Source organism: Pollicipes pollicipes, unplaced genomic scaffold (assembly GCF_011947565.3).
Source record: "Pollicipes pollicipes isolate AB1234 unplaced genomic scaffold, Ppol_2.1 Scaffold_6138;HRSCAF=7277_pilon_pilon_pilon, whole genome shotgun sequence".
Classification (NCBI taxonomy): domain Eukaryota; kingdom Metazoa; phylum Arthropoda; class Thecostraca; order Pollicipedomorpha; family Pollicipedidae; genus Pollicipes; species Pollicipes pollicipes.
The window spans coordinates 13,058,261-13,075,468 of record NW_023596818.1 but is presented as its reverse complement, the minus strand read 5'-3'; the positions used below and the strand labels follow the sequence as shown (position 1 = coordinate 13,075,468).

Sequence of the window (17,208 nt, the reverse complement as noted above, 5' to 3'; positions counted from 1 at the left end):
ACACCAGTGTGGGTTGCATTCATGAGCCGTTCCCTGAGTGGTATTACAAGCGATACTGCCCCAATTGACGTGCAGCGCGATTTGTAAATGTTACATTTAGATCGTGCACAGATATGGCAAATGCGTATTGGAGCACGTTGACTGTGGCTGGCGTTGACTCTATGGTCCCGCTCCTCCCTCTACATCCCCTCCCCTTCCCCAGCCCCTACCCCACCCCACCCCCTTAGCCCACCGCATGAGCAATGAGCGGATGACATCAACCTCCCCGCGTTCCCCTCAGATTACATCATTCCTACCATCGCCATCCCATCCCGGTCCAGGAATTAATGCCGCTTCATTTAATTTGGCTCGCGACACCCAGCACGTTACCTCTGTCGCGAGCGTACAGCATTAGTATACGTTGTCGCTATTGCGCCCCAGGCACAGGTGCACCAACGATCCAAGAAAGCAATCCAAACGAGCTACGCAATAGGGTGAAACATGTTTTTGCTATGGCTTGGGGCCTTCATAAATCATGCCTGTTGTCGGAAATGTTTCGTTGTTTTGTGGATGCCGTACCCAGCGACCCGTTGGTCGACACCAACGACGGCGAAACACGGCGCAACACTTCTTGTATTCCATCTTTCAATATGGTGATCCTTCAGCAGCCACTAGAAACAGGCAAATTCTTTGCTTAAGGATTATAACTTATTTCTTTTTTCGGGTGTGCTTGCCGCCTTTATTCCGGTCTCCCCGGCACGGAGTACACACACCCGTTTTCTCAGCATGCACCTTTTTGACATCCTATTTTAATCGTAACAAGTTGATGGATGATGAAGTTGGTAAACTGTGATGACTTCGTGAGATGTGAAATGCAAACCTAGCTTTTTACACTAGTGTAAGAACACTCTTCCTGCCTCCAAGACACACATCTGTACGTACAGTTACTTGCCTGCTTACATGCGTTACGTGCCTCTAGTTTGTTGGAGCTTTAAGATACGGTCGCACTGCACTGAGATCTTTAAAAACCATGTTTAGTGCTTAATTCAGGTTCACGTTTCGATACGGATTGTATATCAAAAAAGAAAAGATTAAGGTGACCAAAGCCATTTCATCAACGTCTGGTATTACGTGGTACCTGGATGAACATATAAATATAATTGCAGACCTACGTAACGATAAAAAGAAAATGCCGGGCATTTCAAGAGTTTGAACTAAGATGTTGGTTCCGCACATGCTCCGACAGTCAAGGTGTCAAAGTTAAAGATATATATGGATATAAAAACGGAATTGTTGTGGTGAAGGGCTGCAATCCAGATCGCGTGACAAAAAAATGAAAAAACGATTAAATTCGCAAGTAAACCTCCATTTCAAGATTAGATGACAAATTATCTCATAGTCCTCAAATCATGATTGCACCGTGGATTTCTCAGTTCTGTGGTTAAACTCTCCCCATCTTTTGCAACAACACCAGAAGCCGAAGAAGCAGTCGGTGGTGGGGCGTTTGGGGAGGGGTTGTGAGCTATACCGATGTCTTTTTGCTAATAATCGAGGTTAAATGTCTTTTGCTTCCTGTGGTTTCATCATCATCCAAAACAATGAGATAACGGCGTTTTGAATTACAATACACCTAATTGTGCAATGTATGTGAGTATGTAACGTCGATTCGTAAACACCGAAAGACGTAGATCCAGCGCGCCAGTGATGTTGTGGTTTTTACCTAGGATGGGAACGACTGAGTCGCATGTGGATAACAACAAATCAGGTAAGCATTCGCACAGCACCAACCTCCCACCACTTGATATAAGAAAGAAGAGGATTTAGCTCCTGTTTTTTAGCAGTTGCGAGCTAGGAGACCTTATGCTGACGATCATTGATCTTACCAAGAGGTACAGGCTAAGCGATGATGCGGAGGAAACATTGGTACATTGGCAAAACTTGAGTTTTGTGAATATAGCCCATGTCCAAGGGCAAAACATTGAATTTGGTTCAAATAGCCAGCGCTTCCGTGATAACGTCGTTTTATCAGTACCTCCTGGTATTTTGAAGGTCAATAATGGCCAGAGCACGATTTTCCAACTCACAGAACCTCCCGCTGCCTAGGGCGCGGTGGTTTCCACGGGCTGGAGCAGAGCCGATGAATGAAGTTCTCGTGGCCTGTCGGTCACCGGAAATGGGTCCAGGACAGCGCATGACGCGTGACGTTATAGCGTGTTGTAACGTTACAGCGTAGTGGGACGTTATAGTGTAGTGGGACGTTACAGCGTAGTGGGACGTTACAGCGGTGTGGGACGTTACAGCATAGTGGAACACGGCGCGGCGTCCGCTGCATACGAAATTACAGAACCCTATGCGCTCGCTCTCGCGTGGTGTACCCGTTCAATATGGCAAGGCGTCAGCCGGGCTGGCCGTACTTCCACCAGGGTCGCACTGAAGCAGAGCCGGTTCGTTTGACAATAGACCTGAGGCCGCGCCCGCGACTCGAATTCATGAGTCTAGTTACCAGGCAGAATCCATTATTGATTTCGGTTCTCTTTTCCAGGAGCAGCGCCGTCCGATTCGCGCAGTCATGATCTAGCTACAGCTGAATTTGAGAAATGTGCTCACAAAGAACTTTACACCAGTGGTTTGCACTGCATTACCACGTAATGCAGTGCGCAAAGACGTCGTCCAATTCCAAAGCTATCTCACGCTTTCCAGCGATATGGGGCTGGCAACACGCACTGGTACGCCTTACGTGCACACATTAGGGACACGTGCCATGATCTACCTCTGCAACTCATGCCTCATCGGCCGAAGCCGCCCACTGCTGCCTGAGCCGATGTCGACCTTGGATGACCCCAGCGTGTGGCGCTGCTGCCACCGTCAGCTAGCTGGGTCAGCCAGGCGAGGGCCCTCGTCAAAGTTCCAAGCGTGCTCACCACATCGCCTCCACAGCCCGCACCGCATTTGCCCGCTAGCAGAACAGGTCAATCGCCACTCCATCGTCCCAATTCACAGCCATGGCAATCTACGTCACAGCCGCGGTGGTCAGTCGGCAAATACTAGGTCAGCATGTCAGAGCCCGGAGGGTAAACATCACTGCTCCCTCCGGGGCAGCTCCCGTCGGTAATCAGAGGGGGAAGCGCCGTCACTGCTTGAGCGGAAGTTTGACCTGACTTTGGGATGTGCCATTGTGATGACACGATGCATCCGAACTCTGGGTACAGGTCGAACGCATTTTCACTCCGGACAAAGCTGTGGGTGAGGTTTCAACAAATATGCGCAGAGGGTCATGATACTCCTTGTCAAGGTCGACGTGCGTCGTGTTTGTGGTCATATGGCGCTAAGGGCACCCCTCGTAGCATTCGACTAGATTTGCAGACGATGTGAGAGCTGTTGGTCGCGGAAACCAAATCAAACGCGTCCAACTTCACGCTCGGCGGCGGGGATTATTGAACTTCCGTCAAGTCCAGCTCGGTTTCGTAATGACTTCCGCTGAATGTTCAGATATGCCGGAAATACAGCTGAGCTGCATCCTGGCTGATGAAATTCAGACACGCTATGGCCATCTCATCTGCCGCCAATGTCCATGTCCAATTAAGCGTGGAAATGTTACCTCATGATAGCGCACCACGGCGGTTAATGTAATGCTATGACTGGGTGCGGAAAAGCGTTCAGTTATGACGCATCCGCTGTATTCATGCTCGTAATACGAGCAAGTATTAATGTTTAGACTAATGCACTTTTCAGCAGGATTTCTGGCATAGTCTTCGCGAGGCACGGCGCAACAACCTTGTCCTAACACACTGCTCCTGTCGGGAAAAACGCTAACTTTGAGCGGAATTTGATCTGCGTGAATATCTGCGGATAGTTGAAGCTGCAAGCTGTCATTTAATTTTTTGACATCGTACGCTGTAGAAACACTTGTAACCATTTTTAACTCGATTTTCTACCGAATGCTGTTTTACTCTTTACCCCTTTAGCTTTTGCATTTTACTTTTTTAGTCTTTACACCTTTTACACTTACTTATTTATGTTGTTAAGTATGGAGCACTCTAGCGTGGTTTGTTGTCTTATTCTGTTGTCATCTTCATGAATGAAAACTGCACCAACTTTTCAACATTATTCAGGACATTTCGGGAGATTTTGTGCAAGCATCCAGGACAACAAAAAGCTTCAAAAAAAAGTATTGCATGCTAGCAATACGTGTCTACCGTCAGCAAGCTGCTAGTAAGATCAGCCAAAAGAATATTTTTAACACACTTGAGCACATAGTTGGCGCTAATAATCTTTCGCAAAACATCTCGGAGTAAATTGTGAGCTGTAAAAATTCGGGGTAAATTGTGAGCAATGTCTAATATCTAATCATGATATCTAAAGGCGTTAAATGTCTTAAGTGCACGACCGCAGAATACTTCGATTGATGACGTTAATCAGGGGCGTCACAGAGAGAAGAAAGTATGCAGTTGCCCCTCCATACTTTGGATAAAATGACATTAACCCTGCTGCTGTGCTGTATGCGTCTAGAGCGGTGACCGAGACACGTCTGCTGCCGTTGCGACGCGGCCAGCACCAGCTCCTCCGGCTGCGGGAACGCCACGGCACCACACCCACCTGCTGATGGCGATGTCGGCCTTCTGCAGGGCGATCTTGGACCCTCGACTGGCGGCGCTCACGGCCGCCTCAATCCGCTCCCTGAACTTGGCCGAGCGGATTAGGAACAGGTGCTTCTTTTTGTTGGACGTCACCAGCACGTTGTTCTTGTACTTGCCCTCCTCCTTGGTGCCGTCGCGGAAGGTGGTGACGCCGTAGCCGTACTTCTTGTTGTTGTACCACTCGCCCTCGTACTTGAGGCCGTCGGATCGCTCGCACACGCCGTAGCCGATGCGTCGGTCGTTCTTCCACTCCCCCATGTACGTCTCCGTCACGTTACTGTCCATCTGCTCGTCCTGCGCGGCAGACGGATGGCGGTGAGACGGTGTGTCGCAGAGGAGTGGTGGTGAAACCGTGTGCGACAGAAAGATGGCGGTAGGATGGTGTGCGGCAGCGGGATGGCGGTGAGACGGTGTGCGGCAGCGGGATGGGGGTGAGAAGGTGTGCGGCAGCGGGACGGCGGTGAGATGGTGTGCGGCACAGGGGTGGCTTTGAGACGGTGTGCCGCAGGGGGATGGCGGTGAGACGGTGTGCGGCAGCGGGGTGGCAGTGAGAAGGTGTGCGGCAGAGAGATGGCGGTGAGAAGGTGTGCGGCAGAGGGATGGCGGTGAGACGGTGTGCGGCAGAGGGATGGCAGTGAGAATGTGTGCGGCAGAGAGATGGCGGTGAGACGGTGTGCCGCAGGGGGATGGCAGTGAGAAGGTGTGCGGCAGAGGGATAGCAGTGAGAATGTGTGCGGCAGAGAGATGGCGGTGAGACGGTGCGCGGCTCCCGGGCACGTCGGCGGGGCGAGCGTGTGGCAACCGCTGGCGGACAAAATATACGGAGGAAAGGCGTCCAGGCAGCGATAGGGGCACGTTTTTCTGGCGTGAGAAGTTGCGGTGGGGGGGGGGGGGGGGCAGCATGCGTACTTCAGGCTTCCAGGTTCGTCTATGGCATTAGCATGTGACATGTTGGGCCCGTGGATTTCGTATTGCACCGCTAGACGTTTCCATAGACCCTGAACTGACTTCACGCTAGCTGGTTCTTAATCCGCTCAGCTAAAAAATGGCTTGTTCAGGGTTTGGTCAAACTCACTGAAAAACTCCCACCAGCCAGACCACGTTTCGGTTAAATTCAGACATAGGTTGCCGATCGTAATCATCATCCGTGTCAAATACGAATGAAAAATGAGATTGCAAAGGTGGAAAGGCGGCAGACGGAATCAGTGTCAAAGATAAAAGATTAGATAGACAGCAGCCAGGCAAACGGGGGCCAGGAGCACATACTGTTTTCAAAGTGGGCCATTGTCTCTGTAAGCATTACTAATCGTGAAAAGCTGTCTATGAAATATTTTAAAGTCCGCCATAAAGCACGTGATTGACCACTATTTGTATTGGTCGTAAGTTAGACAAATTAAGCTCATTTTAATCAATTAACTGAAAAATAGCTTGGTCATTTTTACTTACGCATTCACGGGCATGACCAAATTGGAGATGACGGCAGCTAAATCATCGAGCACTATGGCGGGCAAGCATGGGCAACGCTTCACGAGCTGTAGCACAGCCTTCCAGCATCAAGACCTGCAGTAAATGATCCACTAGTTCGTATAGCATACCTGTCATTATCACGGGTGTGACACAGCGCGCTCGTCAACGACCTGTGCGAATGAGACCAATGTTCTATCCGCGCTCATCATTTATCTGTGCGAACAAGAGGAATGTTCTATCAAAGATGCAACACTGGATAGTCGTACCCCTGCCTCTGAAAACCGACTGGGCCCGTCGGGCTTCGCTGAAGCTCCACAACAGCCGTTCAGCAGATTCAATATGTATGGATTCTCTGCGCAGCATTTCCGTAGCACAAGGTCAAGACGCGGCCTTGTGTTTTACCGACACATCCGTAAAGCTTCCCATTATGCAAACGAGTTTACGCATGCACATCTGCACATGCTTGTCTATTGTATATACGCATATCTATATTGTCTACCCGGCACAGGTGCCGTATTCACGTGGAAAAGAACGGTGATCAAGTCTGAACACGGGACGTCAACGCTTGTATTTTTCCTAAGGTCCAGTGAATAAGCCGACAGCACATTGTTAGCATGATCAACCCCGGCGCATACAAGGCTAACGAGGCCGTTCATTTGCAAAAGCCTCTAGCCAGGCACTTGTAACCAGTCTTTAACAATTAGTACTAGAAATATTTATCAGGGGTGGTGAAACCTAGTTGTTATATTTCAAACCTAGTTTTTATATCTAAATATTAGTATTCCAGATTGAACTATGTTGTGCTTTCGTCAGAACTAGCTCAGATTATCCAGGCTATGTTCTCAAATTGAGAATGAGCAGAAAATACGTAGCCCCCGTTGTCGCTGTTGTTCATGTTTTACGATGCACTCAGTTGCTGAAGATCTATGGCGTTTCCTGCCTCCCAGACTGCGAGGGGAACGGGCGCCGTGGAGAAACAAACCTACATCCCTGGTTTGCCAGACTCGAAGTTCAGCCACGGCACCATCAGCGCCCCAGTTCTGTGGTCCTGTTGAGGAGCTTGGCGATCAGCTGGTCCGGCCATTGGAATTTTGAGTTGCATCTTAAGTTCCCAATCAACATCCGGAAGTGTCTTATAGAGGACGGGTCAGACGTGATGAAAGAAGTTAGGCAGTGGCTTTGATTTCACATAATTCTCGGGTCTGAAAACAACAAACCAGAAACTTCTTTACAGGATGATTGCAACGGATGTCATGCTGGCTCCAGTGCTAATTAATGTCTTTAAGACAGCGCTGTTAGCCTTAAGTCCAATAACCGGAAGTAAAGAAAGATAGATGTATGAAGATTTTGGTTATGTGCCTTCGTCAGAACGATTTTGAGCCGTACATTCAAAACTGCATGAGAAATTTCACAATGGACAACCGGTGGCAGGCACAAACATCTCATGCTGACAGGATTATTGCAAAAAGTACGGTCTTATGTACTTGCAATGTTTCTTGCAAATGCACTTCACAAGTTGCCTGATTTGATGCCGCTCAATGCTCCTGTAAAAAGCCGGGTTTCAGATGTCTACAAAGGCATGTACAAATGATAACACAAAGCAATGTCATGAACTCGAATTGTGGAAGACCCCATAAATCTCAGCTTGCACTTGGCAAGATTACGACCCGATTGCACGGCAAAGGACATGAAGGAAGGTGCCTTTTTATGTTGGGGAAGGGGAAACACCGTTAAAATTATTCTTTATTCAAGACATGTGCCTGGATTGCAGTGGTAAATTTCGGATTCCATAGGTTCCATGTTAATGGGATGCCAGGATCAGATCTTGGTATCTTGCTTCGGCTCCAGACGCCTGTCTGCTTGATTGGAGGGGGCATCGCTAAACTTCGCCAGAGTAGGTGTCTGCATCATCTTTACAGGTGTTCGCGCCTTGGCAAAGTGCCCACTCACAGTTCGGCAGTCTCTACCACAAACACGTTGCAGTAACCTATAGAACAAAATGTTATTGTCCAACAGCTACATGTAAGCGGAAATAAGTGTGTGTACACCGAGTGCCTCTGTGACTGTCTGGGGCAACGTTACCGCGCAGGTGTTTCAGTTTACGGGGTAATGCGCCGTCCCGCCAGCGTCGGAGAGCGCCAATTTCATAAAGTGCGCAGGGATCGCACTAGGCCGTGCGACATCCCGTAATGAGCGGCCATTACCACAGCTGCGGGGCCCACTTTCCGTCGCGCCATCACGCGAATAGCGCTTCTGGTCACTCGGAACACCGATGCGACGCGTCGACGCCGCGGCGAGCAGCCACAAGTGTTCGGCACATTAACACCGGCGTGCTGCCGGCCTTGGCGGAGCACCTGGCCGCCGGTGATCGCTCCGATTAGGTGACTCAGGCGCGTGTGGCCGCCACACCAGAGTCTGGTCGCTACACGCGCACGGCGCCCGTGGAGCGCGCCAGCCGGTGGTCGGTCCCAACACAGCGCTGCAGCTCGAACACGGCTCCGCTCCAGGGCATGTCGACAGGTGTTCCACGCTGTTTGACAAGGTATTTCAATAGCTGAAATTTCATGGATGACAATTGTACTTGCGTGAACATCATCGGGCATGCGGAATTTTCATCTCGCACAGAAACAACATTGAGTAGCTGTGCTTGTTCCCGAGGCTGGAGACAGTCGCTTTCCCGGTTTCGTCTCCCTCTCACTTTCTCTATCTCACTCCTACAATCATTACCTGTACAGCTTCTGTCACCAAATGTTCCTCCACCAATCTTCTTAGCTGACCCCTGACCAAGCGAACAACGCAGGCGTCTTACACCACTCCGACGGGACGCAAGCCGACCCACCTCCACGACGAAGCTGGCGTTCGATTCGGTGTGGTAGCTGCCGTTGGTGATGTGGGACTTGGTCGAGTCGGTGCTCATCCACGAGACGCTGCTGTTGGTGGAGCGGATGCTGCCGCCGGCGTTTCGCTTCTCCAGGTCCCCAGTGCTGCGCTGTTTACGCAGACGGAGACCCTGCCGAGACCACATGGGGCATATGACGTCATATCACGGTGCGTGGCCGCCGACCTGGTGGCGCCTCCAGGCACCGTGCACACCAGGGCCCGCCCATCTCGTGGTCACAGAGACCTCGACCGAGCTATCGCAATCACATTGTTTGAAAGATTTCTGCCGATCCCAGGACGACCACAAGAAAGTCATCTCCAGGTGTGGGAGGCGCCGCCAACACCACCCTAGCACCACCAACACCCCAGACCACACCAAAGACATGACCGTGTCGCTGTGTACAGCCCAGCCAGCGCGCGCCCTCCCTGCGGCCGCCGCCGACTCCGCACCTGCAGGATGTTCTTCCTCAGTGTGGTGCTCTTCTCGACCATGGAGCCGCGCCGTGGCGGCGGCTCGTCCGAGCGCGCCCTCAGCACGAATCCGCCGCGCGTCTCGTTCACGCGCCGGTCGTGCTCCGAGGTGGGGTCGGCCTGCGGGTCCGACTTGAGCGACGAGGCCGACCCGTGGTGCGCCTTGCTCTTGGAGGTGGAGGCGGCGCCGAACGCGGCTGATGTGCGCACGCCGTAGCCGTGCCGTGAGCCGCGCTGCCACTGGCCCTGGTACGTGCCTGAGGGCGGAGACGGGTCAGGTCAGGAGAGGTCGCTGGCCTTGGTACGTGCCTGAAGGCAAAGACGGGTCAGGTCAGGAAAGGCCACTAGCCCTGGTGCGTTCCTGCTGGAGGAGACGAGGTCAGTGAGGAAGAGCGTCCGTCCCACGCCAGACTTTTGTTCACTCAGACTGTTGGTGAAATATGCTGACAACACTTAATATGTGGGCAAAATGGAGCTGGCGGTCGGGTGTCGTGCAAAACAATCCCATTTATACGTCACGTAAAGCATCCAGTGGCATAAAAACTGCAGTATCATAAAATCAGAGCCATTTTACTGAGACTAGATTGCATTGCCTGTCTGGACCATAGGCTCTCCTCAGGGTAAGGAACAATTACTGTTGCAGAATGTAGTGTTGTGTCTGCATTTTCGTTACTCCGGACGAAACGCAAAACCCTGCGCCCGTGGCGAAGTTACCGGCTTAGGTCAAGTAAAGCTGCCTTATAGCACCAATTTTACCATACCTAGCACGCATCAGCATATTCTTGGCATGTGACAGTGCAGAAACGAAATGACAATGAATATCGCTCCTGGATATCCGTGCATCATGTGCATCACTCCCGAAAACTGCGGCCTGGCATAGAGACGTTTGTAATCGGAGCGCCATCGCCAAGTCTCTTCCACGTGACGACAAAACGAACTGCTCTCTTGACCGCGCCGATGGCATGTACATGGTCATTTCAACGTCGTGATCTGGAACAACCGCCGCCTGAATAGCGAAGCGTGCGCTGTGCCGCGCAACTGGAATGCTTTGCGGCACAGCATACGTGGACAGAGCGGCTTTCCGCCGTAATGTTTCAGAGCGGCCGGACGGGCGCTTAGCTGAGCTCTTATTATGGTAATGGAATTTAGAACAGCCCTCGAGGGTGAGTAGCCCGGCATTTTCGTACAAGGATTTATCATTAACGCAAATTGCGTTTGCCGAGTCCTTTACATAAGTGCAATTTTTAAAACCTTTTACGCATGCATGGAAAAAGGCTCTTAAAAATGCTGTATGCGTCTGTATTATATTGAAAAGCGTCTTGTTTGGATACTTGGCGCGTAAAACAAAGTCCTGATCTCCTGGAGAATAGGCCATTTCTAAGCGAGCGCATAATTATCTTTAAAAACTAATATGCTCCACACAGCGTACATAACAGCATGAGTCTTACATCTCGTTAGAATTGAGACACCCGGTCCCATTTTTTTCATGCCTATAAACCAGAGTTTTAATCAGTGCTGCTTTGGTCCGTTGCTCAATCATACCTCCTCGATTGACGGATGCTTGGACAGACCTGGGATGAAGGTCTGATAAAACCAAACCATGCGCGTCCATCGCGTGAAGACAGAGGAACGTATTTGGTGTTCTGCTAGATCTCCAGTGGCGTTCACTTCGCTCAGGTTCCTATTATCCACGTGCATTTGAAGGCCGCGAAAGTGTTATGTAACCGGTAAACTTAACCTAAGCCAGTATCACCAAAGTGAGGCGTCTCTGGCGAATGCTACAGCTTTCGGGGCCTGCCAGCCGCTCGTAAAGGTTTAAAGGGCAGCTCGCCAGCATGCAAAGCCGTGACGGGCTGACACATGTCAGGGTCACAAGGCGAGTGTGTGTGACGGGGGATCGGCACACGTCGCCCGCGGCACATGACCCGGTTAGACGCTGAGGGGGTAGGATCAAAGAGTCAGCGGTATTCATTAGGAATGCGAGACAGCGGCCTGTGGTATGCTTCTAGTGAAATCAGTTGCGTCGTTCTCAAGCGAATGCAAGCACCTATTTAAGGTCAATGATGAACGTCCTTCCGACTACATCCCGCTACCGGGTTCCACGCCTCCGACCCGAGCACGCGGCGAGTCCCAGAGCGTCGCCCAGACTTGCGACATCGCGGCGCTTTCCCGAAATGTGCCTGCTCGCGGCCCGCGCCAGAGAGTCGCTGGCGCGGCGGGGCTCGACTACTCGCTGCCGTACACGACGGCGGGGCAGCGGGCGGCGGCGCGGCGGCGCGGCATTCCTGGGCGCCCCGTGTCAGAGCCGAGTCGGCCGGCCGGCCGGCGCGCTGGCGCCGCTCCAGCGCCGCGCGCCGCCACCGCCGCCCGCCGGCTCCCCGGCCGCCGGCCGCGGCTCCCGAACCGCCGCCGACCCGCGCGGTTTGAGGACCGCCGGCGGCCGCCGATGCGGGGCGGCGTCACGGTGGCGTAACAGGTCAGGTTCGGCGCCGTCGGGCCGGATTAGCGCGCGCCGGAACGGGGTCTGAGCGCAGCTTGGGAGCGGGAGGGGCAGGTGTCTGTTGCCTGGATGCGTTCGTGCCAAGACGAGCCGCAGTTCGGGGGACGCGGTGTCGTTTCTGTGTTATACGGGCATCGTGTTGCTTTGCAGAAGAGCTTAGGTCAGACATTGGCATGCACGAGCTCACCTGTCACAATCAATCATAGAATAGGGCGCTCGCTAGCTCGCACCACTCCGACTTTGCCATAGAGGTCGCCGGGGTATCCGTCCTCACAATAAGTGTTTTTGAGCTCTCCCCATAATGATGCATTTGCAGGCCTTCAAAACCGACGCAGTATGTATCGCAGCAAGCGTCTGCGCAGATCAGACGGTTAGTATGTAATAAGGTCGAGCTGGCCATAGTGCATCCCGATACGGAGCGAGGAATTTTAAAAAGATGGATAAGTATTACCTTGCGTCAACGGCAATAGTAAGGCCTATGCGGTGCACCCGCATATCATGATTCATTACATAGGCCGAGGTCGATTTTCAAACGGGATGAGATCCAGTTATTGCGTTTCTGGTCGAAATTCAATGCATTTGAGAGTTCACACTCATTGCCTTAGCACTGGTTGGAAACAAAGGTTACGAGCCATGAATGTCACGTCCGTGCGTGAAAGATATGTTTTCAAAGGCAATAGTCGCTTTAAACAATGATTGCTAAGTTAAGTGTTTTAAAATGTCCCAAAGAATTACACAGGACAATACATTGCACTTCGACAATCGAAGAAGAATTGCACTTGCAATTGTGCAACAATGTTGGAGCCTGCTTAATTCGAGCCAGTCGTTAGAGGCGACACATATCAGGCTGATCGAGTTTGACTTGCAGCTACGCATGCAAAAGCTTCAGAAATTTATAAAGCGCTTCGAATAACGTTACACGATAAGCTTTCATGAAACATTCATCACACCCTTACAAGGCATTTAGGGCACAAATTAACACTTTGTCTAATTAACACTGAGTTAGTAAAAATTTTAGCACAAGGCGACAAAAATCGCAAGCACAAAACGAATATAAACTTACGATTAGGAGCCTTAAATTAAGTAACTTATTTTAAGAAAGGCAAGAAGTCAAGCGCAACGCACGTGAGTCTCGCCGTTATTTATCAGAATGCCGACAACTAACGCTGCTCTCGCGCAATATTACCGATCAGTCACGTGTCCAACATTAACGTCATTTGCCAATATAGCGGGCACGGGCATGTACACAAGCCCAGGCAAACCCAGCGAGGATATTGGCAAATACCGGCTCGCAAACACGTCGATATTGAGCTCACAAACGCGCAGTTGGTCTGAAGCCGTGTCAGTGTTCTATCTACAGTATCCTCAAAGTCACTTGGTCACAAGACGTTGTTTAAAATATCAGAGGGTCCTGCAAATGCCTCCGTGCCGAGAAATTTGCGCAAAGTCGCAAAGCCGGAGACTAAATCGGAACGCATCAAAAGGCAGAACGGCTGCTCGCGTTGTAACACTTTCTCCGACATGTTTATGCATGGGACGCCGGGGTCGGCAGCGGGGCGTGTAACGCGGCGCTGGCAGCGCTTCTGTCGCGGGGGGGGGGGCGCTCGGCCGGCCGCCGTAGCGCCGTCGTAGCGCCGCCGTAGCGCCGTCGTAACGTCGCCGAGACGCTGCCGTAGCGCCACTGTAGCGAGCCGCAGCACCGCTGTGACGTCTCCGTGGCGTCCGCCGTAGCGCGGTATTTATGCCGGGTCGGCGGACGGGGACCGGCGTCCTCCGCCGTGTGGGGGGGGGAGGAGCTCCCGCCGGCAGGAGTACCGCCTGGTCCCGGTCGTGTTTACATCAGAGGTCGCCCGGTCGCGCGCAGTTTGGTCGCGGGTGAAGACGACCGGCGGTGCCCGGGTCGTTTGGAGTCATATTGGTAGTAACTGTGAGTCACAGGAGCGGGCAGCGCTTTGCTAAAAAGCGTTGTATGTTTTCGGGAGTGGATTCCCTTGATGAAGTCCGATACGGATGCAGTGGATTTCATGAAATATGAATGGGCTGTATCTGGACAATCCACTTCATCGTGCATTATTTAATCGCGTTGATTTCTCACTAAGGTCTGCTTTATTTCACAACACTACAATTTCCAAAAATGTATATATATATATATATAGAGAGAGAGAGAGAGAGAGAGAGAGAGAGAGAGAGAGAGAGAGAGAGAGAGAGAGAGAGAGAGAGAGAGAGAGAGAGAGAAAGAGAGAGAGAAAGAGAGAGAGAGAGAGAGAGGGAAAGGGAGAGAGAGAGGGTGAGAGAAGTGATACCGTCAATAATCATACAAATGTCCCATAGTTTTACAAACCGGTCCCACACTCATCCAAAAACTAGGTAAAGCCAATTGACGCCAATTCTGACCATTATCAAATTGTATTACAAAAACGATCCCATCAGTTCAGTGGCACTGGCATCCATTCCCGGCGCGCCTTCGACGCGGTTTCCACGCCCGTCAGTCAGACGTGCGGTTCTCCGTGGCTCTCGTGCCAGGAACACACGGGTCCGACGCGTCGCGGCAGCCGAGCACGCCGGCGTATCGTGTCACTGGGCCAGCCGCTATACTGTCTCCCTGTGTTCCCTCTGGCGCTCATGCAGCGCGCCGACGGCCGCTGCAGACATGATGTCAGCCATGTCTGCAGCGTGTCAGCTGATCCCGTTGACACTATATGTGAGCCGCTACCTGTTGAACAATGGGTCATTTGTCGTTGCTTGCGCGGCACGTCGTCTCCTGCCGCTGCCGCGGTATGGTAGCTCACGTCGTGGTGTGTTAGCTCCTACCATTGTATGTTGGGCTCCAGCCGCGGTATTTTAGCTCCTACCGTGGTATGTTAGCTCTTGCCGTGGCGTGTTAGCTCCTCACGTGGTACCTCAGCTCCTCCCACTGGCACAGTGTGCCAGCCAGCCGCCGTGGCACACAATTCCTGTCGCTGCCACTAACTTAACAATGTGTCAGTTGTTACCGCTAACGACAGTGCCAGCTACCGCACATTGTGCCAGTGACTGCCAGTGGCACAGCCGACCCGCTGCTGCCACCAGCGCGCGGTGCCAGCCACTGCCGCTGGCACACTGTGCCAGCCACCGCCACTGGCACAGTGTGTCAGCCGCCGCCGCTGGCACGGAGAGTCGGGTCGGCGCGGCAGCCGCGGCGCTGCACGGCGATCCGGCCGCTGCAGGAGGCGGCCGGACGGCGGGGCTGCCAGAGCGGCGGCTGCCAGCTCGAGGTTCTGTCACCGGCCGGGCTCGGTCCAGCCGAGGGGCGGGGCGGGCCGCTCCACGCCCCCGCCAGACGGGGGCGGGCCCGACCGCGGAGGGGAGGGGCTGACCGGAGGGCAGGGAGGAGCCCGAACGGTCGGACGCTGTCCCGCGCGTGGATGTCGTTCAACCAGAGATCGGAAGCAACCTGTCTGTGTCCATACTGTGAGCGCTGTCTACACTAGTTTTGGGCCTGGTTCCGGCTGGCAATAGGCTAGTCTGATGCGTTGGTCATTACTCTTTTCCCGGTAAAATGTTTCGTCATCATGAGGTTGGAAAATTTTATCATGCGTGATGCATGAGGCAGTATACTCCGTTTGTTCCTTTGTTTAGGTCACTGGTTGCAACCGCCCCCTTGCAACACACCTAACGATACCCGTACACCTTGATCCATGCAAAAGGAGCTGCGTTTTGGCGTATGGTTGTAGCCGAAGTGGTGATTACAGCCCTAGACGAAAACTCAGATCCTCGTCGCGTTACATCGTGGCGACGACCTGATTGGTTCACTTAGAAAAGTCACCGCAAAGAGCGGGGAAATGGTTAGGGAGAGCGTCGGAACACTTACTTCCGGAAGACATACTCTGCAATAGATCAATAGATGGGAAGTCCTGCGTCCTGAGGCTGCCCTGCTGTGAATACTTATTTCGGCATGCCTACCCTCGGAACACCTACACTAGGAAGACCTTCTTTCGGGACGAGAAAAACCTACTATTCAGCTTATGACACTTACCTGAGGGAGGCCTACTGCCGTCTTCACCACTCGCTTATCTGTCCCCTCCCCGCCCCTCCCTACCGGCCCCCTTCCCCTACCTTCTGTTCGATGGCCCTTGGTCGGCCTCCCTTCATTGCTTGACAGTTACTTCAGCCCGTAACACCACCGTGGGTTCTGCGCCACTCACCTGCTCATAGTGCGTGGGTGGGCAGTGCGCGACCCGTACATGTCATACCCGTCACCTGGTGATGCGATGCCATCACACGCTGATTGCTGTTGTGGGTAGGGAGGAGGGGGTGGAGGTTGGTTGGGAGGAAGGGACAGAGATGGGGGAGGGTAAGTTCAGCCAACGTAAGTCAACCCTGTCATTATGCACCGCGTCACGCTTCGAAGTCGCTGGGTCGCCGGGCAGGCCTATCAGCCGACCCAAGCTAGCTCTATCCCGTTCTAGCCGTCCATAGCGTGCCGCCGCCCCCTGCTGCTTGAATGTTCTGGCTTGCTAAGCGGACGTTGGCGGTAGGCATTCGCTGCGTAAGCCTTCCGGCAGGAGGTCTCCCGAGCGTAGGTCTTCCAGGAGTCGATTTCCCCAGAGCAGGTCTTTGGAGCGTAGGTCTTCTAAACGTGCGTACCCAGGAGCAGGATGTGCGAACGTCGGTCTTTTGAGCGCAGGTCTTCCGAGCGTAGCTACTCTATGGAGAAGGTTTTCTGAGAGTATGACTACCGGACTGATCCGCTGCACGATCTTTTTCTGACGCAGACCTGCACCAGCATGGAAACCAGGCAAAGTCTGACGAGTAAAAACTCGGATGAGTAATAAAAACCGGGTTTTTGACACAATCCAATAGTCAGGTGGCACGAAGTTGACGAAGTCTTGACCTTGAGATGTGTCTTATCATCTGGTTTGAAAGGATGTTCAAGTGACTGGGGTTTGCGCAGTAGTTCGATCCTGGCCTGGTCGTTAAGTGCCAAGTGCATTGTGGCGAAAACAAATGTAATTAAATGGTTCCGCAGGCTGCCTATGATTTATAGGTCCCGGCAGGAAGCCTTCGGTCATTTAATGTCGACTTTTGCCGGCGAACGTGGGCTTATGGGCTCAGTGTAAGAGTGGCTAATCCCCATGTCGTCTAGTATCAGGTCACGAAAGCCTGGTCTGACGCGTGGTCTCCGTAAGTGCTGAATTGTGGTATTGATGGGGCACATCCACCGTTGAACCAAACAGACCAAAGCAACGTTTTTGCAGTACAAAACGTATTGTCTGCCGCGTAATGGACTTGGTC

At 52.5% G+C, this 17,208-nt stretch overlaps 1 protein-coding gene across 1 annotated transcript in view; it reads right to left on the bottom strand.

The window, feature by feature from the left end:
* LOC119105323 (junctophilin-1) overlaps nucleotides 1-17,208 on the bottom strand; it is a 55,955-nt gene that overhangs the window by 11,360 nt on the left and 27,387 nt on the right. The window contains exons 3-5 of the mRNA XM_037228790.1: nucleotides 9,414-9,691; nucleotides 8,923-9,093; nucleotides 4,576-4,910 (exon numbers count right to left, since the gene is read on the bottom strand). Of these exons, the coding sequence (XP_037084685.1) occupies nucleotides 4,576-4,910; nucleotides 8,923-9,093; nucleotides 9,414-9,691 (784 nt within the window). The remainder of the gene's footprint in view (nucleotides 1-4,575; nucleotides 4,911-8,922; nucleotides 9,094-9,413; nucleotides 9,692-17,208) is intronic.